This window comes from Pelophylax lessonae (genome assembly GCF_965119305.1).
Source record: "Pelophylax lessonae genome assembly, chromosome: 2".
Classification (NCBI taxonomy): Eukaryota; Metazoa; Chordata; class Amphibia; order Anura; family Ranidae; genus Pelophylax; species Pelophylax lessonae.
The window spans coordinates 611613132-611627020 of record NC_138769.1 but is presented as its reverse complement, the minus strand read 5'-3'; the positions used below and the strand labels follow the sequence as shown (position 1 = coordinate 611627020).

At 48.9% G+C, this 13889-nt stretch overlaps 1 protein-coding gene across 1 annotated transcript in view; it reads right to left on the bottom strand.

Annotated features, from left to right (window-relative positions):
- The window catches only part of ACAT1 (acetyl-CoA acetyltransferase 1), a 76873-nt gene extending 69226 nt beyond the window's left edge, over positions 1 to 7647 (bottom strand). Inside the window, exon 1 of the mRNA XM_082247380.1 lies at positions 7540 to 7647. Coding sequence (XP_082103506.1) covers positions 7540 to 7569 — 30 coding nt within the window. The 5' untranslated portion in view covers positions 7570 to 7647. The remainder of the gene's footprint in view (positions 1 to 7539) is intronic.
- Positions 7648 to 13889: the final 6242 nt, after the last annotated feature.

The following is a 13889-nucleotide window of genomic DNA, read 5'->3' as shown; positions in this document are numbered from 1 at the left end:
GGTGGTATTTGATCACCTGTGCGATTTTTTGATCATGCGCTATAAACAAAACCAAAAAAAAAAAAAAAAAAAAGTGTGACAATTTTGCAAAAACAATAATATTTTTCACATTTTTTATATGAAATTCCCCCAAAAAAACGTAAGAATCAAAATTTTTTTTAACATTTTTGGCCAATTTGTTTTCTGCTACATATGCTTGGTGTAAAAAAAAAAAAAAAAAAAAAAAAAAAAAAAAAACACAATAAGCGCATTTTGATTGGTTTGCGCAAAAGTGATTGCGTTTACTAAGGGAAATATTTGTCTTTTTTTTTTTTTTTTTTTTAACGAGTAATGGCGGCGATCTGCGATTTTTTTTGCGTGACTGCGACATTGCAGTGGACAGATCGGACCCTTGACTGACATTTGACACTTTTGGGGTTACCAGTGACATTACTACAGTAATCAGTGCTATAAATATGCACTGTTACTGTAAAAATGACACTGGCAGGGAAGGGGTTAACTTAATTGGGGAAGGAGGGGTCAAGTATGTCCCTAGGGGCGTGTTTCTAACTGATTGGACATGGCTACTGGTGTAAAAACAGATCAACGGTCCTACATTGTAGAATCATCTGATCTCCATTTTTACACAGAGGAGAATGACAGGCGGCTTTGTTTACATTAGCCGCCTGCCTTTCTCCCTTCACGGCGAACGATCGCGAGTGACCGGCGGACATCGGGTCCGCCGGTCACACGCACTGACTTAGGAAACGAGCCGGGGCGGGCGTGCGCCTCCGCGGGCACGCTCTCGCCTGCTATTGGCTCACAAGCTAGTGACTTACCGGTACGTCACTTTGCCTGGCCGGGGCTGACCGCCGCAGTATATGTACTTGCGGCGGTCGGCAATGCCGGCAACCGGTTAAGACTATGTATAACCAAAACTTTCGGGTGGAGTAGAAAAGGATTAAAACCCCTGCCCATTTTATGTTTTCCTGTGTCTTATTGGGAACATTTCTCTTCACTTCCAGTCCTCAAGAAGCAACAAAAGTGAGGAAACGCCCCAAAATGAAAGTAATTCCCCCTCCTAGGGTTTCATTCACACAGAGGTCCATATTCCTGCGCCTGGGAGTCACAGGTGTTGCATACAGTCGTGTGCACAAAAGAAACCGCATACACAAGTCATACCCGCAAATGGTGTTTAAATCACATGTGGGATAGCGCCGCAATCGCCAGAGTGAGCAATAATTCTAGAAAAAAGACCTCCTCTAACTCTAAACTGGTAACTGTTAAAAAAAAAAAAAAGTTAAAACATCCCCTATGGAGATTTTTTTTAATTACTGTTTGTCACCATTCCACCAGTGTGTGCAATTTTAGATGCAACATGATAGGTATCTTTATTCAGCGTGACATCTTTCACAATATACAAAAAAATTAGGTTAACTTTACGGTTCGTTTTTTTTTTTTTTTTTTTAAAAAAGTTGCGTTTGAAAGACCGCTGCGCAAATACCGTGTGACAAAATATTGTAATGACCGCCATTTTATTCTCCAGAGTCTCTGCTAATATATTATATATATATATATATATATATATATATATATGTTTGGGGGTTCCAAGTAATTTACTAGCAAAAATACTGATTTTAACTTGTAAACATGTGTCAAGTGCCTGTTCCTTAAGTGGTAAAGGCCATTGTTAAGTAAATGGCAAAAGAGAAATTAATATGTAGTAAAATTTGTGTATGGGATTGTCAAACACCTTTTGAAACTATAGCTTCTGACTAAGGCCCCTTTCACACGAACAATCCAATCAGATCTGCCTGCCAGTTTTTTTAGGCGGATCTGATTGGATGCTCCATGCATCCCTATGGGGCAGCGGATGTCAGCAGAGACATGTCCGCTGACACCCGCTGCTATCCGATTCTGATCCTGTCCCTGAAATCCGGACGGATGGAAACCCTATTTTCCATCCGTCCAGGGGGAATTGGATGAGAGTGGACAGACGAGAACCAGGGATGTGACACCTCCCTCTCCGCACACAGAGCGGAGAGGGAGGCGTCACATCCCTGCTCAGCGCGGATCAGCTGATCAGCATGGACTCCACCCAACATAGGCGGACCGTGTTAAAAAGGACCCAACTGCCTTATCTAGGCTGATAAAACTCCGTTCCCCATGGACTATACCACAAGGGTGTCCAATGCAGTCCCAACATACCCACAGACATTAAGATTGTGGTCTGCCCCTGCAAAAGTCAACATATTGTTTAGGCCTCATGCACACTGGACATTTTTACAGCGACCTCTAGGGCCGAATAGCACTTCTTTCCTGCCTCTAAACTCCCCTCCATGTTAGCCTATGTGTCCATGCACACACAGGATTTTAGCAGCATTTACTGACAGGAGCTTTCAGAGGCAGACAAAAACCCACTGCCAGTGCATCCTGGAGCAGCAAGATTTAGGCGGAAAAACTCTGTAAACATGATAATGCTAGACGAGTTTAGCGCTCGAGTATTAAATCATTTCAATGGCCAGAATTATGAAATAAAACACTAAAGCACTTGACACCTATAAAACACTCCTAAATGCTTGCAAAAGCACCAGACACTTTTACAAGAGTCAGGCAGTTTTTCTGCCAAAATGCTGCTCCTAGGAGGAAAGGCTTTTAGGAGAGTATAGAACGTCCTGCGTGCATGCAGCCTTTAGTTATGTAAAATCCTAAGTGCAGCCAAAATGAAACGGAAAAAAAAATAAATAATTCAGCACAAGGGACATAACTCCCAGTCAAGAGGATGTATCCCTTGTGCCGATTCCTCTTCTGGGTTAAATCCTCCTCTGACCATGCACCTCCACAATGTTATTTTCTAGTGCTGTGGATGTTAATATACCTAAAAAGCCATCACAGTCTCTCAGGAGTGCGTGACCACCCCACACTTTACACCTAACCACTCTGAATTACAGGTTTAGGACTAAAAATTATCTATGGATGGAGGATAGAATCTATTAATAAGCCGTCAGTCCTGCATTCATAGACTCTAGTAACGGCTTGTATGAATGGCAGAGGTGAACAAAGGGGCGGGCATAGTTGAGCACTCTTGACAGCTTACCTGATCAGTCATATGCTGCTCCTCCGTCACATCAGACTGGGGGAAAAAAGGCTGTATGTGCTTAACACCTTCCTGCCCGGCCTATAGAATGACAGCTGGGTGGGGGCTCCATTGTCCTGATTGGCCATTATATGACATTCTTCAGAACACGCTGTATGCGCCCCCCGGGGGGGGGCACGCAGTGTGGCGATCGGTGGTACGGTGCAACGCTCTGAAACACCCCCATCTCCGATCTCGGTAAAGAGCCTATGACGAAGGCTCTTTACCATGCGATCAGCTGTGTCCAATCACAGAGGATCAGTGCTAATAGAACGTGCTGTTATCTGCATTCTTCTACTCATGCTGACAGGGCAATAAGAGGCTCTCCTGACAGGGGGGGGGGTTGTCTGCGCTGATAATCAGTGCAACCCCATCAGTGCACATAAGTGAAGGGGAAAAATTTATTTAAACAAATTTTGTAACAAACTAAAAATTTTTTAACATTTGTTTTTTTCATTTGTTAAACAAAAAAGTGGTGATTAAATACCACCAAGGGAAAACTATGTCTAAAAAAAAAAAAAAAAAAAATGTAAATTGAGTTTGGGTACAGCATTACATGACTGTGCAACTGTCATTCAAAGTGGCTTGGTCAGGAAGGGGGTAAAAGTGCCCGATATTAAAGTAAAGTCTCCCACAGTGCACAGAACATGAAAACACAATTATTTCAGTAAATTTAAACTGATAAATATCTTCTCATCAGCAGTATATAGCAGTCCTGCGACTTCTATCAGTGTCTGGTTAAAGCTTGTAGGAGTTTTCATTCTACTCTGAACTGTCCTATGATGCTACACAACTACTTACTCTTTGGACAGTGCTGATTGGCCCTGTGCTGATTGCATGCACCCTACCAAGAAAAAAAACCTCTCCAGCAATACACACCAAACTGAGCATGTGCAGAGTCACCCCAAAGGCTCTGTCTATCAGAGATGGATTGTGGACAGTGGAAGAAGGTGAGGATCAGAGAAGACTGAATCAAACACCTTTTTACACAATGCAGAGGATTAACGCCTCAGGTTTCACAGCAAGTATAAGCATGCTTTACTGCATATACAGACTGATTTTACTGTTGTGGGTTTAGTAACACTAACGTCAGTAAAGAAAAGTCAGGTCACCAACCTAGTAATTTTATAAATTCCAGGACAGTCTGGACAAAATTCCAATTCCTCTCCCTCCTCTAGTATACAGCTTTAAAGTAAACTGACAAGTGTCCGGTTATTCCAGTGTCTGACACCTTACACCCCCCAATGACAGCTTGGTACTGGTATCTGTCAGCACAAGCGTAAAGACTTGGTGCTAGAGAAGACTATTGTTAAGGCATAAGACTAGACTAATAGAAGGCAGGACTAATAGAAAACTGTTGCTTAGGCATCCATCTAAGTATGGCACAGAGGGGGACTTGTTTAGTTCCATAAGCTGAAGAAAAAAAAAAAAAAAAAAAAAAAAAAAAAACACACATTGAGTACACACACCCGATAAAAAAAATCAGTCAAGGGGTTTTATTAGCCAACCTTTGCGGTTTTTGTTCAAGTACCCAAAGACTTCAAAGGACTTTTACATATTTAAATATTTATAGCAGTTTATTCTATATGGCTTTGAGCTCATTTTTCTTTTCTTACAAGTGTAAGAACTAACAATGACCCACCAATATAGTATACGCACTCTACATGCAGTCTCATTAGAGCCCCAACAAGACAGCCTTACAAAACACGACTGTGCATTGTTGTATAATGTGTTGTGGGGAGGACAATGCTTATGCAATTTTTGGTCCCTAGGCAGCCCCTTCTAAAGAAATGGGCTACCCTAAGGCAACGCACATTAAAGTGGTAGTAAACCGCAAAAAAAAAAAAAAGAGCCCCTGGGTAGTCCAAGTCATAATGTGCTAGTAGGCATCACATACTAGCACATTATGACAGACTTACCTGAAAATGAAGCCCTCCAGCGGCATGCTGTCCCAGCTGAAGGCGCTTTCATCTTCACCCAGTCTTCTTTCTGGGTTCACAGTCTTCAGTGATATAAAAGTCGGCGATGACGTCAATTACGTGCATGGGAGCAGAAGTCGCCGTTTACGGCCCGGCTCTGAACAGCAAGGGGTATACCGTTTCTTCAGAGCGCATACGTCGGTGACATCATTGACTGCATCTAAAGTAGATGTCTTCTAAACAGTGCACGTTTTAGGAGATTTACTGTACCTATAGGTAAGCCTTACAGCCTATATGTAAAAGTCAGATAGGAGTTTACTCCCACTATATTGTGTGACAATGGACCACCTAGGTGTAAATAAGTTATGTGGGCTCCGTTACACAGCAAGGGTTCATTTCTAACGCCAAACGACAGGATTTTTTTTTTATTCTTACTTAATTTTGATTAGTGCAGAAAGGTCAAATTTCCTGTAAACTTTTTTTCTAGGTTTATCTTTACCCTAGTACAGGGATCCTCAAACTACGGCCCTCCAGCTGTTGCGGAACTACACATCCCATGAGGCATTGAAAAACTCTGACATTCACAGACAGGACTAGGCATGATGGGACTTGTAGTACCTGAACAACTGGAGGGCCATAGTTTGAAGACCCCTGCCCTAGTAGAAATTTGTTCCCTGCTGTCTGACCCTGGGGGGAGGGGGGGATGAAATAGAAAACAAATGACAGAAACAAATATCAGAGAAAGCAAAAAAACATCAGTAATTGTAACCCTCAGGGCCATTCCACACAAGAGGTGCGTTAATGTGCATTGCATTAAGGCTGCCCATTCATTATAAGTCACCTGACAATTCAAAAACAACCTTTTAGCGCAAACTGCTCCACAATGCGAAGGACATAAAGCAGATGTGTTCTCATGCATTATGACAACATGCTTTAAAGCGGAGTTCCACCCTGGGAAAGTTTTTTTAAATAAAAATCCCCCCGGGATGGTCAGGGCTAGTGCATTCCACAATGGATAGCCTCTGATCTGTCCTGGGTTGCACTTACATTTTAGAAGAAATACTTACCTTGAAAAGGTCTTGTCCAGCGCTGCCATCTCAGGTGTGGGCAGCTTGAAGCCAGCGCGATCCTCTTCCGTCTTCTTTGGTCCCACGATGCACTGCACCGGCCCCGCAGTCACTTCTGGGTCTGCAGCGTTATCCCTGCACAGCTTCTGGGCATGCCCAGAAGCTGTTTAGCAAGGTATGACGGCGCCTACACCGGAACTGACGTCGGGGCCGGTGCAGGCGCATTGATTCCTGGGAGCGATGACGGTCAGCTCCCAGGAATCATTGCAAGCCAGGAAGTGACGAATCGCCGTGGCCACCGAGGGGAGGAAGAGGAAGTAAGGGGAGTATATTTTCTTCTAAAAATGGGAAGTAAAAAAAAAAAAATTAAAAAATTGCGATTATCCGTTTGTTTTTCAGGTGACCCAGAGCAAGAAGATGGAAGTATAATTTTAGGGTGGAACTCCGCCTTAAGTTTTCGGGGGTTAGGCTTGGCCCCTCAGTTCCAGTGAAGGGAGCTCCTAAGGTGTCAGCATGCCAAGACATTTTGGACAATTTCATGCTCTCAACTTTGTGCAAACAGGTGATGGCCCCTTCCTGTCCCAATATGACTGAGCACCAGTGTATAAAAGCAAGCTCCATAAACACATGTGCAAGTTTGGGGTGGAGGAATGTGAATGGCCTGAACACTTTTGGAATGAAATAGAGTGGAAACTGAGCCAGGCCTTCTCATCCACATCAGTGCCTGGCCTGACAAATGCACTTCTGGAAGAATGGTCGGGGGACGTCCCCTCCGGCTCCTTGGAATACCAATCAAGTGGCTGCTCAGTCACATCAGTTGTCATTACAAGAAAGCTGACCGTCGGCTCTTAACAATGCCTCTTGCTGCTCCCCCCAGTACGACCCCCTGAACCCGAGGCCACATATTTGCGTTCCGTCGGCCTGACGGTGACATTTTATGTGTTTCTTCACACTGGTCTGTTGCACTTCCATTGTGGCATTAAAAATCTTCATTTTCTGTCAGTTAAAAAAACAAAATACACCAAAAACCCACCTCCCTGCTGAAATGCAGCTGGAAGGCATTCGGCCGCAGGCCTTGTGTTTGACACCTGTGATGTAGACAGAGGAAGGAAGCAGCAGATAGAAATGACACTTCAAGCTCTGGACAAACACACACACTATAGAGGGGATATCCTCCATTCATATTTAATGTGAGGTTTACAAAAGTGTGGTATGTACTCCATGCAGTACTCCCACACCCCAAGTCTGAGAAGAAGGGGGCAGAACCTAGGCTGACCCTGGATCCTCCGGTCAGGACACAGTGAGGACCCCCCTCGCTCCCTCTACAATGGTCTGTGCCGGGTAATGTCTCTCCAGCTGGAGTGGGACGGCAGGTGTACAGCACACGGCTCCGCATTCTGCCTATAACCTCCCATACATACAGGTGCCGGCTACTCACCAGCGCCGGTCGCATAATACACAAGGCCATGTCCGCAGATAGCACTCCGCCTGACTCCTGTCACTGCCGCGAGTCACCTCTACACAGTGAAGTACACCCCGCCTCCTCCGCTGGCCAATCACCGGCCGCGCACTGACGTGCCCCTAACTATGTATTGGCTGAGGATTACAAGGCGTGGTTTATAGCTCGAGGGGTCATCATTGGCTGACAGAAGTAGTAGTCATGGAGAACGTTGGTAGCGTACACAGCGGACATATTTGATCCTGGCAATTTTGGTTGCTTTATTTTTATTTTTTTTTACACAGGACACTGAGAGAGTGTGATATAGAGAAGGCAATGAGGAGAAGCCGGGATCCCCGTGTTATTTCTAATATAGGTTAAAAAATAAAAAGCTGGTTTGTAGTATATGAAACAAGTCAAGGTGTGTAAATGGACAGAGTGTGCACCTAGAATAGACAGAGTGTGCATGAATAAAGAGAGGAGAGCTGGAGAAAGAGCGCGGTGTGCCATGCTTCTACCGAGGGGTAGGTTTTTTTTTTTTTTTTTAACCACTGCTGGACCAGAAGGTTTTACCCCTTAATGACCAGGCCATTTTTTGCAATTCAGCACTGCGTTACTTTACCTGACAATTGCGCGGTCGTGTGACGCTGTACCCAAATAAAATGTATGTCCTTTTCCCCACAAATAGAGCTTTCTTTTGGTGGTATTTGATCACATGTGCGATTTTTACTTTTTGTGCTATAAACAAAAAATGAGCAACAATTCTGAAAAAATATATATATATATATTTTTCACTTTCCGCTATATGACATTCCCCCCCAAAAATTTTTAAAATCTAATTTTTTTATCATTTTAGGCTAATTTGTATTCTGCTACATATTTTCGGTAAAAAAAATCCCAATAAGCGTACTTTGATTGTTTTCGTGTCTACAAACCAGGGGAAAGATTTTTGTCATTTTTATTTATTTTTACTAGTAATGGCGGCAATCTGCGATTTTTAGCGGGACTGCGACATTGCGGCAGACAGATCGGACCCCTAACTTACATTTTTAACACTTTTGAGGGGACCAGTGACATTACTACAGTAATCAGTGCTAAAAAATATGCACGTTTACTGTAATAATGACATTGGCAGAGAAGGGGTTAACCCAGGGACGATCAAAGGGTTAAGTGTAAGCCTAGGGGGTGTTTTCTAACTGTGGGGGGAGGGGCTTGTAATATCAACACAGAGACCTTTGTTCCTAAACAGCAGGAACACAAGGCTCTGTGTTGATTGCAGAGAGAACAATGTTCTCTTCACAAGGAGCGATCGCGGGTGCCCCACAGTAATCGCGGCTGCCGGCCCGTTGTATCAGCTTCCCCGCTGGCAAATGGGCACGCGTGCCCCCAGGATCGCTCCCCCGGACCACCGTACAGGTAAGGCAATTCGCGGGAACCTGCCACCATATATCTGCGGAGGCTGGTCGGCAAGTGCTTAATACATTTGGCCACTAGACAGTGCTGAATATAATAAGAATCTCCTATGACACTAAGCACCACCTAGTGGCCAAATTAGGTATTTTTCATAATAAATCAATGAAAGACAATCAACCAGCACATGAAACAGCCTAATGGCATTTGTTTAGTGCCCCAGTTTGCGCAGAACGATTATAAACACACTTTTACTGAACAAATGGCTATGCTTTATATATATATATATATATATATATATATAAAGACCCTAACTAAAGGCAACTTTTTTTTTTTTGTTTTGGATAAAGTAGAGAGGTTTTAGGAGCCCTGTCAGGTCTTACAGCTGTCTGTGTTAAGTAGATTCACTCTGTTTGTCCTGTTCTTGAGTCTCTTCTTCTTGATTGGAGAGGGGGGGGGCAGGTTACAATGTGTGCCTGTATTCCATAGCCCTACAGCCTGACGCAAGATGCAGGCTGTGATTCAGCAGGGGGTGTGCCAGAGGTAGACTGTGATTGGTTGGGGGTTTGCCAGAGGTAGGCTGTGATTGGGGAGGGGTGTGCCAGAGGTAGACTGTGATTGGTTGGGGGTTTGCCAGAGGTAGGCTGTGATTGGGGAGGGGTGTGCCAGAGGTAGGCTGTGATTGGGAAGGGGTGTGCCAGAGGCAGGCTGTGATTGGAAACGAGTGTGCCAGAGGCGGGCTGTGATTGGGAAGGGGGTGTGCCAGAGGCAGGCTGTGATTGGGAAGGGGTTTTCCAGAGGTAGGCTGTGATTTGGAAGGGGTGTGCCAGAGGTAGGCTGTGATTTGGAAGGGGTGTGCCAGAGGTAGGCTGTGATTTGGAAGGGGTGTGCCAGAGGCAGGCTGTGATTGGGAAGGAGTTTGCCAGAGGTAGGCTGTGATTTGGAAGGGGTGTGCCAGAGGTAGGCTGTGATTTGGAAGGGGCGTGCCAGAGGTAGGCTGTGATTTGGAAGGGGCGTGCCAGAGGTAGGCTGTGATGGGGAAGGGGTGTGCCAGAGGCGGGCTGTGATTGAGAAGAGGTGTGCCAGAGGCAGGCTGTGATTGGGAAGGGGTGTGCCAGAGGCAGGCTGTGATTGGGAACGAGTGTGCCAGAGGCGGGCTGTGATTGGGAAGGGGTTTTCCAGAGGTAGGCTGTGATTTGGAAGGGGCGTGCCAGAGGTAGACTGTGATGGGTAAGGGGTGTGCCAGAGGCGGGCTGTGATTGAGAAGAGGTGTGCCAGAGGCAGGCTGTGATTGGGAAGGGGTGTGCCAGAGGCAAGCTGTGATTGGGAAGGAGTTTGCCAGAGGTAGGCTGTGATTTGGAAGGGGCGTGCCAGAGGTAGACTGTGATGGGGAAGGGGTGTGCCAGAGGCAGGCTGTGATTGGGAAGGGGTGTGCCAGAGGCAGGCTGTGATTGGGAACGAGTGTGCCAGAGGCGTGCTGTGATTGGGAAGGGGGTGTGCCAGAGGCAGGCTGTGATGGGGAAGGGGGTGTGCCAGAGGCAAGCTGTGATTGGGAAGGGGTGTGCCAGAGGCAGGCTGTGATTTGGAAGGGGCGTGCCAGAGGTAGGCTGTGATTTGGAAGGGGCGTGCCAGAGGTAGGCTGTGATTTGGAAGGGGCGTGCCAGAGGTAGGCTGTGATGGGGAAGGGGTGTGCCAGAGGCGGGCTGTGATTGAGAAGAGGTGTGCCAGAGGCAGGCTGTGATTGGGAAGGGGTGTGCCAGAGGCAGGCTGTGATTGGGAACGAGTGTGCCAGAGGCGGGCTGTGATTGGGAAGGGGGTCTGCCAGAGGCAGGCTGTGATGGGGAAGGGGGTGTGCCAGAGGCAAGCTGTGATTGGGAAGGAGTTTGCCAGAGGTAGGCTGTGATTTGGAAGGGGCGTGCCAGAGGTAGACTGTGATGGGGAAGGGGTGTGCCAGAGGCGGGCTGTGATTGAGAAGAGGTGTGCCAGAGGCAGGCTGTGATTGGGAACGAGTGTGCCAGAGGCGGGCTGTGATTGGGAAGGGGGTGTGCCAGAGGCAGGCTGTGATGGGGAAGGGGGTGTGCCAGAGGCAAGCTGTGATTGGGAAGGGGTGTGCCAGAGGCAGGCTGTGATTGGGAAGGGGTTTTCCAGAGGTAGGCTGTGATTTGGAAGGGGCGTGCCAGAGGTAGGCTGTGATTTGGAAGGGGCGCGCCAGAGGTAGGCTGTGATGGGGAAGGGGTGTGCCAGAGGCGGGCTGTGATTGAGAAGAGGTGTGCCAGAGGCAGGCTGTGATTGGGAAGGGGTGTGCCAGAGGCAGGCTGTGATTGGAAACGAGTGTGCCAGAGGCAGGCTGTGATTGGGAAGGGGGTGTGCCAGAGGCAGGATGTGATGGGGAAGGGGGTGTGCCAGAGGCAAGCTGTGATTGGGAAGGAGTTTGCCAGAGGTAGGCTGTGATTTGGAAGGGGCGTGCCAGAGGTAGACTGTGATGGGGAAGGGGTGTGCCAGAGGCGGGCTGTGATTGAGAAGAGGTGTGCCAGAGGCAGGCTGTGATTGGGAACGAGTGTGCCAGAGGCGGGCTGTGATTGGGAAGGGGGTGTGCCAGAGGCAGGCTGTGATGGGGAAGGGGGTGTGCCAGAGGCAAGCTGTGATTGGGAAGGGGTTTTCCAGAGGTAGGCTGTGATTGAGAAGAGGTGTGCCAGAGGCAGGCTGTGATTGGGAAGGGGTCTGCCAGAGGCAGGCTGTGATTGGGAAGGAGTGTGCCAGAGGCGGGCTGTGATTGGGAAGGGGTTTTCCAGAGGTAGGCTGTGATTTGGAAGGGGCATGCCAGAGGTAGGCTGTGATGGGGAAGGGGTGTGCCAGAGGCGGGCTGTGATTGAGAAGAGGTGTGCCAGAGGCAGGCTGTGATTGGGAAGGGGTGTGCCAGAGGCAGGCTGTGATTGGGAACGAGTGTGCCAGAGGCGGGCTGTGATTGGGAAGGGGTTTTCCAGAGGTAGGCTGTGATTTGGAAGGGGCGTGCCAGAGGTAGGCTGTGATGGGGAAGGGGTGTGCCAGAGGCGGGCTGTGATTGAGAAGAGGTGTGCCAGAGGCAGGCTGTGATTGGGAAGGGGTGTGCCAGAGGCAGGCTGTGATTGGGAACGAGTGTGCCAGAGGCGGGCTGTGATTGGGAAGGGGGTGTGCCAGAGGCAGGCTGTGATGGGGAAGGGGGTGTGCCAGAGGCAAGCTGTGATTGGGAAGGGGTGTGCCAGAAGCAGGCTGTGATTGGGAAGGGGTTTTCCAGAGGTAGGCTGTGATTTGGAAGGGGCGTGCCAGAGGTAGGCTGTGATTTGGAAGGGGCGTGCCAGAGGTAGGCTGTGATGGGGAAGGGGTGTGCCAGAGGCGGGCTGTGATTGAGAAGAGGTGTGCCAGAGGCAGGCTGTGATTGGGAAGGGGTGTGCCAGAGGCAGGCTGTGATTGAGAACGAGTGTGCCAGAGGCGGGCTGTGATTGGGAAGGGGGTGTGCCAGAGGCAGGCTGTGATGGGGAAGGGGGTGTGCCAGAGGCAAGCTGTGATTGGGAAGGAGTTTGCCAGAGGTAGGCTGTGATTTGGAAGGGGCGTGCCAGAGGTAGACTGTGATGGGGAAGGGGTGTGCCAGAGGCGGGCTGTGATTGAGAAGAGGTGTGCCAGAGGCAGGCTGTGATTGGGAACGAGTGTGCCAGAGGCGGGCTGTGATTGGGAAGGGGGTGTGCCAGAGGCAGGCTGTGATGGGGAAGGGGGTGTGCCAGAGGCAAGCTGTGATTGGGAAGGGGTGTGCCAGAGGCAGGCTGTGATTGGGAAGGGGTTTTCCAGAGGTAGGCTGTGATTTGGAAGGGGTGTGCCAGAGGTAGGCTGTGATTTGAAAGGGGTGTGCCAGAGGCAGGCTGTGATTGGGAAGGAGTTTGCCAGAGGTAGGCTGTGATTTGGAAGGGGCGTGCCAGAGGTAGGCTGTGATTTGGAAGGGGCGTGCCAGAGGTAGGCTGTGATTGGGAAGGGGTGTGCCAGAGGCAGGCTGTGATTGGGAAGGGGTGTGCCAGAGGTAGGCTGTGATTTGAAAGGGGCGTGCCAGAGGTAGGCTGTGATTTGGAAGGGGCGTGCCAGAGGTAGGCTGTGATGGGGAAGGGGTGTGCCAGAGGTGGGCTGTGATTGAGAAGAGGTGTGCCAGAGGCAGGCTGTGATTGGGAAGGGGTGTGCCAGAGGCAGGCTGTGATTGGGAACGAGTGTGCCAGAGGCGGGCTGTGATTGGGAAGGGGTTTTCCAGAGGTAGGCTGTGATTTGGAAGGGGCGTGCCAGAGGTAGACTGTGATGGGGAAGGGGTGTGCCAGAGGCGGGCTGTGATTGAGAAGAGGTGTGCCAGAGGCAGGCTGTGATTGGGAAGGGGTGTGCCAGAGGCAGGCTGTGATTGGGAACGAGTGTGCCAGAGGCGGGCTGTGATTGGGAAGGGGTTTTCCAGAGGTAGGCTGTGATTTGGAAGGGGCGTGCCAGAGGTAGACTGTGATGGGGAAGGGGTGTGCCAGAGGCGGGCTGTGATTGAGAAGAGGTGTGCCAGAGGCAGGCTGTGATTGGGAAGGGGTGTGCCAGAGGCAGGCTGTGATTGGGAACGAGTGTGCCAGAGGCGGGCTGTGATTGGGAAGGGGGTGTGCCAGTGGCAGGCTGTGATGGGGAAGGGGGTGTGCCAGAGGCAAGCTGTGATTGGGAAGGGGTGTGCCAGAGGCAGGCTGTGATTTGGAAGGGGCGTGCCAGAGGTAGGCTGTGATTTGGAAGGGGCGTGCCAGAGGTAGGCTGTGATTTGGAAGGGGCGTGCCAGAGGTAGGCTGTGATGGGGAAGGGGTGTGCCAGAGGCGGGCTGTGATTGAGAAGAGGTGTGCCAGAGGCAGGCTGTGATTGGGAAGGGGTGTGCCAGAGGCAGGCTGTGATTGGGAATGAGTGTG